Source organism: Macrobrachium rosenbergii, chromosome 8 (genome assembly GCF_040412425.1).
Source record: "Macrobrachium rosenbergii isolate ZJJX-2024 chromosome 8, ASM4041242v1, whole genome shotgun sequence".
In the NCBI taxonomy this organism is placed as follows: domain Eukaryota; kingdom Metazoa; phylum Arthropoda; class Malacostraca; order Decapoda; family Palaemonidae; genus Macrobrachium; species Macrobrachium rosenbergii.
In genome coordinates, this window is record NC_089748.1 from 10,243,885 (window position 1) to 10,263,529 (window position 19,645).

The window sequence follows — 19,645 nt, forward strand, 5'->3', positions numbered from 1 at the left end:
GGGAGCTAAAGATATGTTTAGCCTTTTATAAAAGGAAGTATGCAGGTTTGAATAATATTAATAATAATGATATTGTATTAGAGAACGTTTTGACAATCCTAATTATGTTACCGTCAACTGTTTTGTTGTGGATATTCTCTCCTAAGGAAACTCCACACATATTTCAGCAAAATTACCACGTTGTCACATTCAAAATTTTCACAGGAATGAAATGGCTGGCCACAAGGAAATATTTTCTAGATGTAGTAGAATTAAACAGAAACTTAGGAAGAAGATATTCAGTGATTGTTGCTGAACAGAAACTGCTGAAATTTTTTGTATTTTTATTTTATATATATATATATATATATATATATTATATATATATATATATATATATTTTTTTTTTTTTTTTTTTTTTCAAAAATATGGGTTTTACCTTTATGCTTAAATTACTGGCGAGATGTAAACCTTGTGTATCATTTGCATGAGTAATCAACTGCAGGTATATTTATCTTGCTTTGGAAGCTTTATCTCTTAACTGTGAAAGAGCTCTTCGTTTTCAAAATCAAATATTAATAATAATAACTTTGTAAACACTTTGTAAACTCAATGAATTCTCCAGTTAAAACAATTATCACAGTATTTTTACAACACACAAATACCACACTGTATGTAGTTATGAGTTTATGTGGTTTCCAAAGTTGTTTCAGAATAAGTGTACTCAAGCACTTGCATTTTCATGGCGGTTCGCAACGGGAAGCCTGATCTTAACTGCCGGATCCTTGTTGTTCCCAGCATGGCTCTTGGAGCTTGTAAACAGGACCCCGGATGTTCTCTTCGAGACCCATGATGTTCTTAACAGGAACCTGGCGATCTCGTGGAGGCTCATCCTTGTTTATAAAGTCTCCTGTTGTTCCAACCGAGACCAATGATGTTCTAAACGAGACATGACCTCATGTTCTTAATAACATTCATGGTGTGCACAACGAGAAACCACTTCAGGTTATCATGGAGTCAGTGGTCTCCTTATATGACTTCTTATTTAAACAACCGGTAATGAAACTTCATTTTATGGGGTCGTTCATGAATTCTGGTAATTCATGTATTATCTCTGCGCATTCAACCTTCGGCTCACCAAACCAAGAGGAATCTTTTCATTTTGAGATTTTCATAAGTTTTTGTAGCTTTACGAGTTCCAAGATTTGTGTACAATCAGTTAAATGAGTTAATGTTTCGGCATAAAAGAGTACAAATACTTGATTTGTGTGTAAAAAAAAATAAATTGATGTTCTACGACTTGTGTGCTTCTCTCTCTCTCTCTCTCTCTCTCTCTCTCTCTCTCTCTCTCTCTCTCTCTCTCTCTCTGTGCTATCAAGCTTTGGAATCTTTGGAGATCGTTATCAATTTCCACCATTCTGTCAATTTCAGCCACTTAGATTTGATAAGGGAATTATATTACCCGTCCAGTACGGTCTGTTTAAGCAACTTTACTGATATATTCTTGTCGCAAAATTTGAAATATAGAACATTAAGATTTATCTAGAATATTGCTTCATTTAAGCTGGAATTAAGGTTAAGTGGGAGAAGTAAATCATCATAGAAGCACAGTAAATGGATTTATCGGGGGCTTTTAACGTCGAATATCTGCCTCGAGTTCTTGTTTTTTTTCTCTCTCTCTCATTGTAGGTCTTGGCTCGATCTCTTATACCACCTTTCTAGCTCTGGGGGAAGAAACTTTCTCTCGCTCACTCAGCCTTATTTTCCTTCTCCTGTCTTCTCTCATCCCACCCGCGGTACCACGGACCCCTGTTAGCATGCTCATAATAATTCAGCATTCTTGGTTTCTGTAATATATCCTCTACATCCAGTACTCATAGGTATGTTTTTGCGTATTCGACTGAATTATATATATATATATATATATATATATATATATATATATATATATATATATATATATATATATATATATATATATATATATATATATACGTGTGTGTATGTATCTATGTATATATACATGCATGTATGTATAGTTAGTGTGTGTGTATGTGTGCAGTTGTGTTCGATATGGAAATTTATACGTGCTCACAAGAGCTTGTATTCCGCTGAGCAAAGTATCTGAAGATTTACAATTACAAAGACGTACACTTGGTTCCATGATGTAAGGGCGCCAGAGGCTAGAGGTCGATAGATAGGGGGTCGGGAGGAGGATAGGCTGGGTATCTCCGTGACCGTGGGATAGCGGGGAGTGTGAACAGAGCGCTTAAGTAATTTACGTCCGGTGGCCACTTTCTCCTCGAGAATTTGAGGCAATAGTAGCGTCTCCTTCATCAGTAATTCTTCCCGATTACAGACAGTAGCTTTTGTAAAGAGGCGAGAGACGGAAGGGGGGAGGTGTTGGAGTTGTATGAGTAAAGTGGAATAGAGTACTTCCCTTTTTTTATCTTAGTTTCAGATTTTGAGAATTGTATGGTAAGAAGATAGATTTTTATCTTGGTTTCAGCTTTTGAGAATTGTAAGGTATGAAGATAGATACCAGAATGAACGTGTGTATTATATATGTAAAATTAGGAATGAAAATATGTCGGCAAGACAAGTTTGAGATTTGAGATAGGTAATAGAGACCTTTTTACACGTTGGAAAGAATAGAGTTTAATAGAGAGCATTTTTACATGTTGGAAAGAAGAGAGTTTCTGATGTGAATATGAAAATGAAAGTGACTTGACTGAACATAAAACCCAAAGAATGAAGAGGAATGCAAATGATCGCCTGTCCGGCCTCGGCCAATTGTTCAGAAGAAATCACATTCATCTCGATGAGGCTCCAACGACGTCGTTTGGTGGCATTTCACCAGGCTGTCATTACCTGTATTATGAATGCGATCTCTTCTCCCGCCCCATTCTTCTCCTGGGCTTCATTGTGAGACTATCGAAGATGAATCAGTGTTTTCAGGTTGAACGCAGTGAAGTAATGCGTCTTATGCCAGGGGTTGCGTAAGGGGAGGATGGCAAGACTATTAATCATTTAATGCTCTGTACGCTGAGGTCGTCAATCATTGTTCTTTGATAAGCTGAATTTCACTTGTCTATGGTGCATTCCTAGTCCTTTTTTGATATTTTTAAAAGTGATTTACCACGTGATGGTGGTATGTCAGTAATCAGTTTACACCCAGGATAAGCAAATTTATTTATTGTTCTATTTTGATAAGTATTTTTAATGCAACAGTGAAGATTTTTGCAAACATTTAAAATTAGCACATGTTAAACGCCGATTTGCAGCATGAGAGGCAAATTTCAGTAGTGTTGTTTCTTTCCTCAAATGATTTGTTACTGCCATAATTAATCTGTTGGTAATTAAACCACAGATGCGTGTATTTTGTGCGGCTTATTCAAAACCCTACCTTAAATATAATAAGCTAACATATATTAATATGCATATTGCTCACAACGCATTGTGAATATGAACATTTAATTTTTTTATGGAAAGGCCGGTGGGACTAATGATCATTAGTAGTCTAGGTTATATAACGTCTGTTTTTGTATGCAGAACGGAAAGGGAAGGTAGAAGATTTTTGTATGGAAGATCGCTTATTGAACGGATTCAGTGCTTGTCCGCGTTCTTTCTTTTGTTTTGTCTTGACCATTGTGATCCTCCATTTGGCACTTTTCTTTAATTTTTTCTTTTCGTTAGTGCTTTAATTTCCTATTTTGCCGTTCTTTTGAGTAATGTTCTTGTGTGTGGGCTTACCTTGTTTACTAGTTTATTTCCTTTTACTAATCTATGAATCATTTGTATTTGTTATTTTTCGTTCTTTTTTTTTCAGCGTTATTACCGTTGAATATGCTACACCGTGTCTAACATTGGAGATTCCACCTTTTTCTCAGCTGCTCTTCAGTTATGTATAATATCCAATTTAGCAATTAGTTGAATCTCAACTTTGCAGATTATATATAAAGGACATTCTGACACAGGCGACCGTGCCTCACATACCTGGAACATCTGGCTGAGTTCTCTCTCAGATCAATATTTTACAATAACGAAGGCAAATGGACCGTTTCTACGTAAGCTTTGGAATGCGCGCCAAAAACCCAGCAGTTTTAATAAAGCGCGTTAGTCTTAGTTCTTAACAAAGGGATGAGCTAGTCACAGATATCTGATGAAATATTATGAAAACTCCAGTCTCTCTCTCTCTCTCTCTCTCTCTCTCTCTCTCTCTCTCTCTCTCTCTCTCTCTATAAATATATATAAAAATATATATATACTGTATATGTAAATATATATATATATATATATATATATATATATATATATATATATATATATATATATATATATATATATATAGTCTGATATATATATATATATATATATATATATATATATATATATATATATATATATATATACACATACATACATATTTCGTGTATATATATCAACAGTCTGATATATATATATATATATATATATATATATATATATATATATATATATATATATATATATACATATATATATATATATATATATATATATATATATATATATATATATATATATAATCAGACTGGTGAGGTAGTGAAAATAGAATGTATTCATACGTGAATCCTTTTCGTTTTATGGTATCCAAACGAAACGACCGGTCTGTCCTTCAGGGATTCGAATCTTATTCCGAACACGTCCCATCCTACCCGGGTCACCGGACGAGTAATACGGTTGAATGTTTATAAGAGGATGCTAAAATGACGATGATGGGGATGATGTTACCTCTGGCTGTAGATGGAAAATCGTGATTTTTCGTGCGGATTATGTCGAGTGAATTATTCCTTAAGAATACGACCAGGAGCTGTTTTTCAGAAATTATTCGTTTTCTTGAATTTTATTTGTAGCTTTCTGTAAATTTCTAAAAAAAAAAAATAATCGACTTAGAAAAATCCCTACTAAAACTAATAATCTGTTTTGCATGGGATACCCGATGTATTACGTGGTCGTGTTTACGTAGGCTACATGGAAGTGTATGTATTTTGTTTGTATGTCTAAAAAAGGAGATTCCTTGAATTCCAGTGTAGCCTTCATCGATAGAACGCGCAGCTTGTTTCATTCCAAGGGTCACACATTTCACTTTTGATGCACAACCGCTGTCAGCTGGTTTATCGATATTGGTATTAAAATGGGTTTATTTTTTCTAAGTATTTGGTTGATATTTGAGGATATGGATCGAGAAAAGATACCTGAATTACATTGGAACGTCGAAATATTGATACGATTGAAATTTCTTTGGTCGAATGTAATACGTCAGTACCAGAGGTCTTCGTTCCCTTTGCTGTAAAACTCTAAGACCTTCCTCCTTTCTGCTTGTTTTCCTTGGTACCGGTTTTGTCTAATTCTGCGTACAGTTATATAACTTGTCGTGACGGGTTTGTTGTTGACCTCTAAGAATTTTGAGTTATGAGCGTGTTGTATATTCAAGCAGGTCAGTACGGTTCACGGTTGCTGAGTTTTGCAAACAGATGTCCAGGTGGCTTATGTATCGTGATTTTGTAAGTCTGCTAAGCTTCGTAAGCCTTCAGAACTGCAAGATATGTCGGAAATTACTTTTGAGAAATTTATTTTAAGAGAATTTAAAAAATGAGACTTAGTTTATGTGACTGAAGTGCAGTTAGTCTTTTCTGTATATGAAATTCGTAGTTGGAAATTGGACAGGTTTTGTATCGGAATTAACCGAATAATAGTGATAAAGTATTATCTGAGGGAAATTAAGTACCCAGGAACTCATGAGTAATTCACGTTTAATTAAAATCCTGGTAGAACTTGTTATTTTCTTATTTTAAATCAGATCATTTGAGATGTAAGCGTTTCTTCACGTTCACTGCTAAGCTGTGGGATGATCACTGAACTTTTTCGCGGTTGCCGCAAGGTTCTATCTGGTTCGAGGCTGGTCTGTTTCTCTCTTCGTGTGGAGGCCTCACTCTTGTTGTTTCGCTAAGGTTAAGGAAAGGTATTAAGCTGCTTGCCGCGCCGGTCTTCTCTTAAACAAACAATCTCAAAAGCTGAAGTTTATTTTTATGGAATGAGCAGAGGCTGGCGTTAATTGGTGATCTTCTGTAGAGACAAGATTCCAGTGTGGCAGTTTAGGGAAAAGAAAACTAATAAGCAATGGGAAATGAGAGAGACTCTCTTCAGGAATTTGATAAAGAGGAGAATGGCATGCAGAACGTGGGTGTAACAGACCGGCAAGACCATTTTAGCTGGAGAAGAAGGAAAGAGAGAGAGAGAGAGAGAGAGAGAGAGAGAGAGAGAGAGAGAGAGAGAGAGAGTGCTCTCGACTGAGAAGAAAAAGCAGCACTGCAAGGTATTGATTTACAAACGCTGCAATTTTCTTTTATATTTTTTCGCTCTTACTGCCATTACACTCCAGTTTAGTTGCCACTCCGCTCTCGTTGTAATCTTGTTTAGTTTGCAAACTTTCACAACCGCGGAACGTGTCGCTGGAACTGCTTTTCCACTGAAGAAAGTATTTCAAATAAATGGAGTTGTCAGTTCTTTCACACCAGGAAAGTCAGTGCGGCTCACTCGAGAATAATGGAGTTATTACAATCGAATCAGTCATTTCTATACATTCTTATGGAACATAATTTTTTTTTTTTTATAATTTAGGTGGAGAGAGATTCCATTCGAAGAACTTTAGGCAGTTCATGAAATAGTGTATTCACTCGAAGATGAGTAATTATCATTCAATGAGCGATTGGCATGTTACTCGAAGCTACATTGTCATCAGACTCAGAAAGGCTTAGTCATCTCACCATAAAAACTATATTCATCTCCGTGTAAAAAGGTATTCGTACATGTAGAATTTCACCCGAAGACCTAAAACCATTTCACTCAAACAGCTGTTATTTCTTTGGAAGTTTTAATTAAGTGACTTGGAAAGATATAGTTATTTCAGCTAGAGAGATGTAGTTACTTCAGTCGGAGAAGTGTTGTTTTTGTCAAGGAATGTATAAATAATTGTGGTGAACCTACACGAAAAGGTATGGACATTTCACTCCACAGCATAATGGTCAGTTCATTTGAGAAAATATAGTTACTGCTGTCATGTTCAGTTCTGCTGTGTAAGCTATATCAGCTTCTCAGAGAAGCATCGTCAGCTGCAAGTCAGTATAATATTGGCAGTGAAGAAATTGACCAGCTGGGTGGACTGCTTGCTTCTCAAAATTTATTTGGGTAAACTGACACCATAACATCGATATGCACTGCATATAGTTTGTGTGATTGATTATCTGATGATGTCCGGGATGTAGTTCATACAAAGCAACGAAGATTTTAGCTGATTTTGAAATTCAGTAATTAAGAATATCCTTTACAAAAGTTAACTACATGAAGTGGGGTCATTACGGAGATGTAGTTTGACAATCCTAGAGTTGCGGGCATTTTTTTTTTCTTTAATTTGAAGTCAAGTTGGTTCACATTTGACTAAAGAGGGATAACATCCGGTGAGGATAAAATAGCTGTAAGTAAAAAGCTGGAGTGACTGGAAACTAAACAAGAATTTAGGAATGCAGCTTAGGTTTGTGATTTAAAAAATATGAAAGAAGTCTATACAATAGAAGGACCCAGTACACAACCAGACTGTTCATGTGTATTAATGGATATAATTATCGGTTAACAAATGCGATCTGTGTAATATAAATTCACAAATATTTGTTCAGTCTATTACCTAGAGGCTGATGAATGCTGAACTCTCATGTATTTAGGCATTCATGGGAGTCATTGATTGGTTTATGTTGCAGCGTTGAAATCTCCGTGGAATTCACATTTCGTTTAATTCTTAAAGAGGCTGATTAGTGCTGAACTCGTGCATTTAGCCAGTCGTGGAAGTCATTGATTGGTTTATGTTGCAGCGTTGAAATCTTCGTGGAATTCACATTCGTTTATTTTTTATATTCATTTTTTCTTATCTTTGTTTATTTTTGTTTTGGTTTAATAAAAAAATGTTGGCTTTTTATCATTTTTTTCATACAGTACAGAAAACATTAGATAAGAAATATACATTTCATTCATGTGAGCGCCGTTGATTAAGGAAATGACAGTATCTCATGAGAGAGAGAGAGAGAGAGAGAGAGAGAGAGAGAGAGAGAGAGAGAGAGAGAGAGAGAGAGAGAGTTTATATAATGGAACTTCCATATGACAGTACAGCCGATAGTTCTCGAATAATCGCTCACAAAAGAAAATATTAGACGTAACGCATATTACGTTCCCTTCCGGGCCAGGTCTTCTTAGGGTATATGACCCTTCCTTCCTCATACCTCGTTAGGGTCATTGTGATCAGAGACATTATTTAATTTAGGAGCCTCTTAGGTGGCTGGCGGGCTGCCTGGTTGACCTCGCTCACGTGCGACCCCGAAAAACTGGCAGCTTCTTAATATCTGCCCCTCGATGCATGACGGGATAGAGCGGGCTTTGAACGCATTCTTCTTCAGTTCCTGGTTGGATTTTCTTCTTCTTGTATATTTAGACGTTCGTCGCTTCCCGAATAGCTCTAGTTTGTGTTGTTGTGGGATAATACCTGGTTTTGCTCTGCGCATTTTTCATCTGTGGTTGAATGTTAATCGTTAAACTTACTCATATTCTTTGTTTTTTTATCTTTTATTTGATAGGTATATTAGGTCATGTTGATTACTACTTTATTGCTTATTTGTGCAGGAGTTACACTTTTGTAATCAATATATATTTAAAAGTTTTTTATTATGCGAGTATGAGCCCTGATTTAAAATTCTGTTCATTTGTTTTTGTACTATTAATTCATGTAATTATTTACCCATTATTTCAATTGTTTTGCATTTAATTTTCTTGCTTTTGTACTTACAAAAACGTCATTCTTGTTGCTTTGCCTTTGAATCCTTTTTGTATTTTGCTACTATCTTTTGGGCTTTTTTTTCCTCCTCACGGCATCTCTCGTTTTCATGTTAGTCTCTTTCATTATTAATGTGGTTTTGCTTTTACCATCGTTTTTATGCTTGATTAATTGCAAGAAGGATACGGTTCAGCATTTATAGAGTTAATTCGGTTCAGCATTTATAGAAGGTATGGATTTTCTCTCTCTTTAGTTCAGTAAACTTCAGGTTCGCCTACATTGCACCCTGAAAATGTGTAGCAACTACACGAAAGTACTCGGTACTCATTTTTGAGTTTCTCCTCCTTGTGGCGAACTTGCGAATCTGATATCACGCGAAAGTTTTGTGAATCCTCTGCATATATATATATATATATATATATATATATATATATATATATATATATATATATATATATATACATATATGTGAAGCAGGTAACCTTGCTGGACCTAACTTTACCAAACTTACCTCGGGCTTATATCGTCCTGTATCATTGTCATCACAGTCTCACGTGTAACCGTAATTGTTTTACCCTCTAATAGGTACACGCGATGGAGGTAAAATAGGTATCACACACAGTACCTGCGTGGTCAGGCGGTTGACGAGATCTGGGTAAAACAAATCTGAGATGGCATCTGATGGGAGTTTTCTTTTAATGTCGAGATTATTGTTTTTTTTTTTTTTTTGTAGTGTACCAGTCCATTCTTATCGGGGATTAGAATTTGAAGTGGTATGGTGTTTTTCAAAGCCTCGAGTGAAGCTTGGTATTAAATTTCATGGTCGATTTGAAGTTAATCACTTTTGTAAATACTTGAGGCTGTTATTTATGTTTTCACCGATGTTCACTACATTTTTGCGCATTTTGCTATTTGAAGATCTTCACTTCACAGGTGGTTTATTCTATGTATCTTGTTTAGGTGAAACTTGAAAATTATTTTAATCTCTAATATCCTCTAGGTTTACTTGAGTTTTAACTATAAACTTTTAGCCTTTAATAGTGTACATCGAGTAACTCATTGCTTGCGTGTGTGTGATTTTGTTTTTAAAAAACCTTGGATGGATGTTGTTTCGTTTAGAACTTTTGAAAAGCAAGCTTCGTTGTAATCGACCGTAGACTAGTGACTAATCATTTAGTGAGGATTTTATATATTTGATGATAATAAAGTAAACGCGAGAGTGTTTCAGTATAAACATTCTGAATTTTTATAATTATATATATATGATTTCACGTATGTGTTTGTATAATATATATATATATGTATTTATATATATATTATATATATATATATATATATATATATATATATATATATATATATATATATATATATATATATATATATATATATATATAATATATATATATATATATATATATATATATATTTTATATACATGTATGTATGTATATATATACAGTATATATTTGTGTATGTGTACGTGCTTGTGTGCGTTTTTGTGAATAGATGTAAATTGTGAGGAAGTATTGATTCGCGTCAGTAAACCTGTAATAAGTATGAAATTGTAATTTCCGTGATTAGATTTTAAATTAGCATCGATTTAAAGATTTCTGCAAAACCTTCAAGTTTGGCAAATAGGTTAGTGATACCAATGGATGTATAACTTACAAGATCCAGTTCCCGTTCCTTATAATGTAAATGTTATTAACTTCTTTTGACGATTTCACGAAAAGTTACCATTTTTGACTAAGAGATTCATGTATTTAAAAATATTTTAGTGCTGTTGTTGTTAGATTTATTTTTTGTCTGTAGAGATCTTGTGTAATCATTGTTTCCTTCCTTATTGCTTGGGTTTTTGAAATGGTCAGTGAAATTTGTAAAAATCTGTTGTTTGTTTTTCGGGGGGAACTTACTTTGTTTTTCTAGGGGAACGTGCTTTTATTGAAAAATTAAATAGATGTGTGATTTATGTAAAATTTTTTGTTTTTTAGTGACTTTTTTTATTTCAAAATTCACCCGCACATGCACATATTGAGTTCTCTCTTAAAGAGAAATTATAGCTGAAAACTACAAAACGTTCTTTTCGTCTATTAGATGCTATCAAAATAAAAACTAATATATATGTACGGAGAGTAATGGTTTCTGTATATCAGCACTAATACAAGGAAACCGACGAGAAAGGAATTATCAATCAAGGTGGGCTACCCATTACCCTTGTTTTTTCTCTGATTCGATTTTACTTTTTCTTTCATTCACTAAAGTGGCTGTCACCAAAAAAAAAAAAAGTAATAACTGTTCTTACCTTTGAAGGTTACTAGGCATGGCGTTGTTTTTGTGTTTCTCGGTACTTAGGATTTTTGTTTGATTTTACACTTTCGTCTGTAGTTTTGTCTTTCGTTTCACTTTTATTTCTCTCTTCCTCTGTTTACCGTACTTGTCACATTTTATAAGAATTCTTTGTCCTCGTTTTATATCCTTTTGGCTTACATCTTAGGGTTCCTTGGCTAGACAGTCAGACAGTTTCGTTCATATTAATTTTGCTAATTTCACTAACGATTGAACCTAGATCGTAGGTAAACTTCTTCACAAAACAAAAGGTGTTAGTTCTTTATCGGATGTCCTTTCGTTAGAAATGGTATGTGATCGAAGCCCGTTTCAGCTGGTGCCAGTCGAGGTCCTGTGAGCGTGTGGTGGCTTGAGAATGGAAGGCGTGCCAGATACACGTGCGCTTATCGGGACGCTCCAACTTGCACTGGCTCAGACCTCGAGACGGTCCAGGTTACCTGTTGTAGTCCAGAGGCTCAGTTCTGCTGGGTGGCTGGCTGGTTACCTGCCTGCTTCTCACACCTCCCTGCATCCTGGCACCAAGGGGAGGAGGTTACCAGTGCGACTCTCTCTCTCTCTCTCTCTCTCTCTCTCTCTCTCTCTCTCTCTCTTCAATGTTGCTTCTGACTCATGTTCTGTTTTGATCGATCCTCTCGAAATGTTTTGTTATTCATTTAATTTCTCTCTCTCTCTCTCTCTCTCTCTCTCTCTCTCTCTCTCTCTCTCTCTTTTCAATGTTGCTTCTGACTCATGTTCTGTTTTGACTGATCCTCTTGAAATGTTTTGTTTTTCATTTAATTTCATCTCTCTCTCTCTCTCTCTCTCTCTCTCTCTCTCTCTCTCTCTCTCTCTCTCTCTCTCTTGTAGCTTCGTCTCTTGTTGTGTTTTGATTGATCCTCTCGAAATGTTTATTTTTCTTTTAATTTTACTCTCTCTCTCTCTCTCTCTCTCTCTCTCTCTCTCTCTCTCTCTCTCTCTCTCTTGAACTCTCTCTCTCTAGCTTCCGTCTCATGTTGTGTTTTGATTGATCCTCTGAAATGTTTATTTTTCATTTAATTTTACCTCTCTCTCTCTCTCTCTCTCTCTCTCTCTCTCTCTCTCTCTCTCTCTCTCTCTCTCTCTTTTCAATGTTGCTTCTGACTCATGTTGTGTTCTGAATGATCCTCTCGAAATGTTTTGTTTTTCATTAATTTCATCTCTCTCTCTCTCTCTCTCTCTCTCTCTCTCTCTCTCTCTCTCTCTCTCTCTCTCTCTCTCTCTCTCTCTCTTTTGAACGTAGCTTCTGTCTCATGTTGTGTTTTGATTGATCCTCTTGAAATGTTTATTTTTCATTTAAACCTCTCTCTCTCTCTCTCTCTCTCTCTCTCTCTCTCTCTCTCTCTCTCTCTCTCTCTCTCTCTCTCTCTCAGGTGCCTCTTGCTCTTGTGTTCTCTTTTGCGTGATTCTGTCGGTATGTTTTTTTTATAATATTTCATTCTCTCTCTCTCTCTCTCTCTCTCTCTCTCTCTCTCTCTCTCTCTCTCTCTTAGATGCCTCTTGCTCTTGTGTTCTCTTTTGCGTGATTCTCTCGGTATGTTTTTTTTATGATAATTCAACTCTCTCTCTCTCTCTCTCTCTCTTTTAAGAAATGTTTACCCTTTCCCGTGTTACACTGATTATTCCGGGCGGTCACCCATTAATATTCCTCACCGAATGAGGCACAAATGTGTGGTCTGTGATGGAGGATTCTTAGTGATGAATCATGACAGGTTAGGTTAACGAGTTTCCATTTTAGTATTGCTATTATTTCGTTATTCTGGATATTTCAGTGCTTAAGAAATCTTGGAAACTCTTTTTGTTAATGCGTAGTGATGGCATTTTGTTTGATTGATTTTTATTTCAATTTATTTTGGAGGATAAGTTTGGAGATTGTGATGTAATATTTCCCCGTCTTTTAATCTATGATCTTTCGATGTTGGACTTTTTTGTATCAGTGTATGAAAATTCATGTATTATTCTAGGTTTCTTTTTTTTTTACTAACCTGATTACCTGTTAAAATATCGAAAGAAACTTATTGCTTGCGAAAAACGGTTAATTGGATACTTATGTATTATATGATGTTTTAGCGGATATTGGCTTAAAATTGAAATAGAATTCGAATTTTTTAACATTGTTGTGCTGTATATTGAAGACGCAACCACTTTTTTATAATCGTCATCTTCATGGTGGTTAAGGGAGGAGAAAATAGAATTTTTAACACATACATATACGGTATGTGCGCATATGTATAATTATTATATAAATTCACACACGCACATTACGTGTATATATATATATATATATATATATATATATATATATATATATATATATAAATAATGTATGTGCACAAGGAAATGAATGGTTATGGGAACATTAACCCCGCCCCATACCCCAGTCCCGTCCCGTCCCGTCCCGTCCCGTCCCGTCCCGTCCCCTTCCCTTCACAAAACATAAGTGAGACCAGAGAAGCAACGTGAATCGGAAGAGGCACGCCCTAATTTCCTCATTAGCGTTAGGTAGGCAATCCTCGTTTTGCATATATAGCAACCGCATTACAAAATACGGTAATTGATTGCGCTAGTTCGTCTTCCTATCTTCTGCTAGGCCTTTCGCAGTAAAAACGCTGGTGAATTATTTTGTTGATGTAATGATACAATCTGACGTTTCGCTGCTATTCGGATTTTGTTTAAAATTCTTGTGGATAATAATTTTGTGTCTTTTGTACCAGTGCTTTGAGGATTCATGAAAGCATTGTTATCAGCAAGTCTTAATGTTTGAGTAAATTTTGTTATTGATTTTGATGGCAATAAAATATATATTACGTGAGTATTAATGGTAACAGTAGATAAGTACAAAGATGTCGCAAAGACGCTTCGTGCATTATCTGCGGCATTGGCAGATATTTGTGAGGGCAGGGGATTAGAAAGAAAAGTTAGTCAAGGACAATCAGACATTGTGTGATTTCATTATGTATGTAAAAAATATATAGTTGGCTATTTCCAAGCGCCGAAACGAAGTAACTTCAAAGAGGAATGGCAATTAAGAGGTTAAAGAATGGGAAGCACCATGAGTGATGTAATCATGAGTAAGATACTGCAGTACTGTTTAAGGTGTGATTGAGTGGCTGCCCAGGTGTGTAATGTATGTGTGGGTGAAGGAAAGATACAAATACGATTTAGAGGAACAATTATTCCTTTATATAAGGAGAAAATTGGAATAGGAACTAGTAGGAAAATAATTATTTAAGCATAATGTTTTCTACAAGATGGTATATTGATTTAGAAGGTGAAATAGAGGACAGATAGGCTGACAACGGAAGAACAGTGTAAGTTTTGATATGGAAGAATGTATTTGGATCTTGTTTTGTTATGGAACAGTTAGTTGAGAAGTTTGAAAAGTCAAAGGAAAACCTATGTGGTATTCATTGAGCTAGAAAAAACTTATTATAGAATTGATAGTTACCAGTTTAGGAATATAGCTGATATGTAGTGTAGAAGATATTTTGTGCAGAGTAAAAGTTTTAACGGTAGAGGTAAAAAAGTATGGTACTCTGTGCAGACAGAAGAGTAATTGTCTTGTCTTGGTGTAAATGAAGGTCTGAGACTGACGAGTATTATGTCTCTGTCGCTGTTTAATATCTTTATCTATATGGATAGAGTAATGTGAGAAGTCAGAGAAATGGCAGAGATACACTGTAGGTGCAAATTTTTGGGAAAAGAAAATGCACCGTGAAAGAAGTGTGGGAAGACTAATATTTTCAGGTGTTACAGCACTGACTAGAATCGTCAAGAGAAACTGCAGAAATTAATTAAATCCTTTGAACTTATTTGCAAAAGAGAAAGTTACAAGTAAGGAAGATGGATGAGTGAATGTTATTATGAATGAAAAGAATGGAAGCTGTTGGCTTGCGCAGGTATTTGGAAGGAAATTAAGAGAGTCTCAGAATAGGTAAAGCAGGGAAGGATTTGTAAAGTATTGGAGTATCTGTGGAAGTGAAGTGCAGTGTGGATGCTGGATACAAATGAAAGAAAAATGTTGAATCCATTGACATGAACTGTTTACATACTGTAGTATATGCAGCATAAGAAGAATTGGAAGGGTGAAAAATATGGAGATATGTAGAAGTCGTAAAAGGACTAGCATGATTAACGACTGGATCAGTGTTTTGAGATGGGTCATTAATGGAGAAAGAGTGGCGAAAGATAGGTTGGTACCTCATGGCAGAGGGTTGCCTAGCAAGTAAATGCCGTAGTGTATATAAATGGTTCATTGCGCTGCTGGTGAGCCTTCTGGGTAAATACATTTAGTGGTTAATGTTGTGGAAGTTTTCTGCAGTAGGGATTCACCCAGGATACAACCGTTAAAGTGTGAAGTGGCTACTGGCTGTGACTGTACTTTCATATTTTATAGAATTAGATAAGGCAGCTGCATACTATATATGTATGTATATATACATATGTATGTATGTATATGCTACTCTATATAGTGCAATGTGTATCCCTATGGTGATTGTTTAATTTTGTAACAATGATAGGCTATGGTCATGCTTAGACTTGCTGTTGTCCAGCTTAGGGTTAGCTTCTCTCATGGGTGACCGCTGTATAAGTATGGAATGGAAGTAAGTTGGTCCCATGCAGCTCATGAACAGTACGTTACATCCTTAGGGTTGCGACTTGCTGCCGTAACCATTTTTTATGTTACCGTTATTTTTTACACATGTACAGGGTGTTTCGAAATTAGAGCCCGCCCCCCCTCTACAGCATAAACTAAAATTGATATAGAAAAAACAAAAGTAATTCAGAACAGGTATTTATCTAAGTTTCTCTCTGAGTATTTAATATTTTGTGTGGCCTCCATCTGCCTGTACCACAGCCTGCATTCTTGAGGGGTAGGATTTCAGCAAATCACAAAAAAGCTGAGATTCAAACTCCATTTCCCTGAGCACTTCGGTCACCTCTCTTCGCAGGTCATCGAGGCTTGGGATACCATCATAGTTCACTGTGCGCGTTTCAACACGATCCTTTAAGATACCAATGTTTTCACACACATTAAGGTCAGGGGAGCTACCTAGAAATTCGCTTGACAAGAAGAAGTCGATACCACTGTTTCGAAGTAGCTCCTGTGTCTAAGAGCCTTGAAACATGGTGCCTTATCATGCAAAAATGTAACTTCTTCAACAGATAACACATTTTCAGGATCTTTGAGGAAAGGAAATACTCCACCAGTAAGCACAGTTTCTCTGAAGTATTCGCCATTCCATGACTGTCCTTTTTCTTTGATGATCCACATTAACCGTTTGGCTGTGAAACAGAGAAAAATTCCCAAACAGTTCAGGAAATTTCACAAGTTGGCGATAGTGCACGTCATCGCTGATATCATCCAACTTTGCAGCCCAGATGATGTTGTTTTTATGATTTGGCTTCCTGACTGTGTAAGTGAAGAATTTATCTGATGTGGCAACATGGAGAAAGTCATCTTCATCCCAATCTTTAAGAAATGAACCACAAAACAATGCACGGTCTTCTGTCTGTCGCTGAGTGATGTTGTGCTTGCTGATAAAATGAAATGGCTTGATACCAGATTTTTTCAACTCGCGATACACAGCACTATAACTTCTCTTCTTTCCCCTTTTTGTGTCTAGTTCAAGTGCCAATTTACGTAAAGACTTTCTTGGTCTACCCATTGCCTCAGCTGTGTTGTCTTTTGACTCCTGAGAAAGGACTTCAGGCCTTCCAAGATTCTCATTCTTTTCACGATGACAGTCATATGGATTTTTGTTCCAGTTTCTTTTAACAAAGGATTCATCTCTTTTAATGTATTTAGCTATCCAGGAACGTGAAATGAAGGATGCGCCGGCATCCCTTGCCTCTCTGAAGGTTATAGCCCGGATTTGGTCAATCCATCTTATTTCCTATGAGCCGTTAGCCATGGCTGTATCTAACTCCATCACTCAGTCTGAAAATACAAGAAATGTAAAATGAAAAATAGCTTAATAGAAACTTAAAATAATGTACTTGGAGACAGGCTATAGCAGAAAACTTCATAACTTTCCATTTGTTCTGTGGGGAGCCCTCTAATTTCGAAACACCTGTATATATATATATATATATATATATATATATATATATATATATATATATATATATATATATATATATATATATATATATGTGTATATCTGTATATATGATATGTGTATATGTGTATATCTGTATATGTATTGATATGTGTATATGTATATATATATATATATATATATATATATATATATATATATATATATATATATATATATATATATGGGAGAGAGAGAGAGAGAGAGAGAGAGAGAGAGAGTAAATAAAGATAGCCAGAACCCGAAAGGTAGATGAAAAAATGAGGGATGGTACTTTCTTCTTATTGGCGTAATTATTTGTCGTTAGTCCATTTGCTGCCTCCAGGAAACTGTCGTAAAACTCGAGATAATTCTGTTATGGCTGTAAGGCCTTTGTGACATTTCAAGGGGCTTTTCTTTCCCTTCCTTTCCTTTTCTTGCCATAGTACTGTAGTATGTACTTTTTTTCATTTTTTATTTATGACTTTGTCCTTTTGGAAGAGAGAGAGAGAGAGAGAGAGAGAGAGAGAGAGAGAGAGAGAGAGAGAGAGAGTATTCGTGATGAATTTCTTGTTTTCCTTATGTAATTATTTTTGTTTTTCTTTATTAAAGTGGCTTGTGGATGTTGTATATGAATGATAGAAAAAGGCATAAATGTGGAGTGCAGAACTGAAATGTTAAATAGGTAGATACTTGGAAGTAATGAAATCGGTAGCTCTCTCCAGTTGTCAGCCATTCTATAGAGATGAGGTTGCGAGTCCCATGCCTTTTTTATGACTGCCAGCTGCTGCAGGTAGTATTGTACTGTACCTGGGTCAGCTGATGGCAGTAGACTGGGTGCGAACCACGGGACTTACAAAATGCCAACTGACTGCTCTAACGGTGTCTGGTTTTTACCCGATCGTGATTTTCCATGTTTTCTTAATGTTGTTTTCATGGGATATTCTTTATTTTCTTCATATTTTTCGGTATACTCTGTTTTCAGATATTTATTCTGCTTTTCTTTCCCCATTGACATGTTAGGAGTATTTTTACTCTTCATTCAGGTTGTCCCTTCTACTCAGCGTTGCTGTCTAGACAACAAGTTTTGTGCCGTTTTAATTTCAGTTTTAATTTAATTTCTTACTGACTATTCATTTTCAGCGATTTTGCTATTTTTATTTTCAAATAGGTTAAAGTTTTATTATGTGACTTTTCTAGTACTTCCGTAATTTTGACACGAAGTTTGTTATTCTTGTTGCAGCTTTTCACTGTTGTATCGTGACGTGAACAGTTCATACTTGTCATTTCTGAAAATTTCGTGAGCGCTTAGTGAGTCCCATGTAAATTTCAAGTCGTGATTCTTCCATAAGTGTCTCATCTAAGGTCGGTTCTCATTCCTTTTCAGGTATGTTGTCAAGGAAGACCATCTTTTCCCATGCAAACTCCATCCGTACAAGTAAGTTTTTAGTTTAACTGTTATATATATTATATATATATATATATATATATATATATATATATATATATATATGTATGTATATATATATATATATATATATATATATATATATATATATATATAATTATATATATATATATATATATATATATATGTATATATAATATATATATATATATATATATATATATATATATATATATATATATATATATATATATATATATATATATATATATATGTATGTGTGTGTGTGTGTGTGTGTGTGTGTGTGTGTGTGTTTGTTATATAAAACAGTATTGTTGTTCCTGAGGAAATCAAGAGCCATATAAACTTTTTCTGTTGAATCAAGGATTATCTTCCTGTATAAACTTGAGTACAAGCAAAAAGGCATTCCACCTATCAGAGGCTCGGTCACATTCATGCTTTTATCAATTGAATCGTGGATGAACACCCTGTTCAGGAAACTGCCACAACATTCGCGCTTATTACACCTAAATAAAGCACCACCAAACACATCTCGCTTCTTGGGTGTTGAAGCCCTTCCCTCTGTTACCATTTGCTCCCCATTCATCTAGCACTTCTAGGCTTACCTCTCCTCCTTTCTCTGAACTTTTCGAAATTATACATTCTTTTAACAAACCTGCCACCCTCCATTCTCACCTCATGACCATAATATACTGATCCATCTTTTCACCAATTCAAGCCTTTATGTCTCTTCTATATAGCTCCATAATTCTCACCCCTTCATCAATCTTTCTTACCTTCAGTTTCAGTCCCAGAATCACTGCTGCAGCCAAAGAGACTCACGGATCGCTGGAACTACAAGAACTTTGAATCAGTTTGAACAAAATACTTATTACTTCGTCTATCATCATTACCCTATACATCGATCGTTATCAATTCTATAAGCTTTCTCTG

The 19,645-nt window shown here is 35.4% G+C and overlaps 2 protein-coding genes across 2 annotated transcripts in view; one reads left to right on the top strand and one right to left on the bottom strand.

Annotated features, from left to right (window-relative positions):
• LOC136840599 (mucin-2-like) overlaps nt 1-11,599 on the bottom strand; it is a 63,741-nt gene extending 52,142 nt beyond the window's left edge. Inside the window, exon 1 of the mRNA XM_067107276.1 lies at nt 11,145-11,599. Coding sequence (XP_066963377.1) covers nt 11,145-11,164 — 20 coding nt within the window. The 5' untranslated portion in view covers nt 11,165-11,599. The remainder of the gene's footprint in view (nt 1-11,144) is intronic.
• The window catches only part of LOC136840600 (NBAS subunit of NRZ tethering complex-like), a 791,298-nt gene that overhangs the window by 300,507 nt on the left and 471,146 nt on the right, over nt 1-19,645 (top strand). The gene's annotated exons all lie outside the window — the stretch shown is intronic.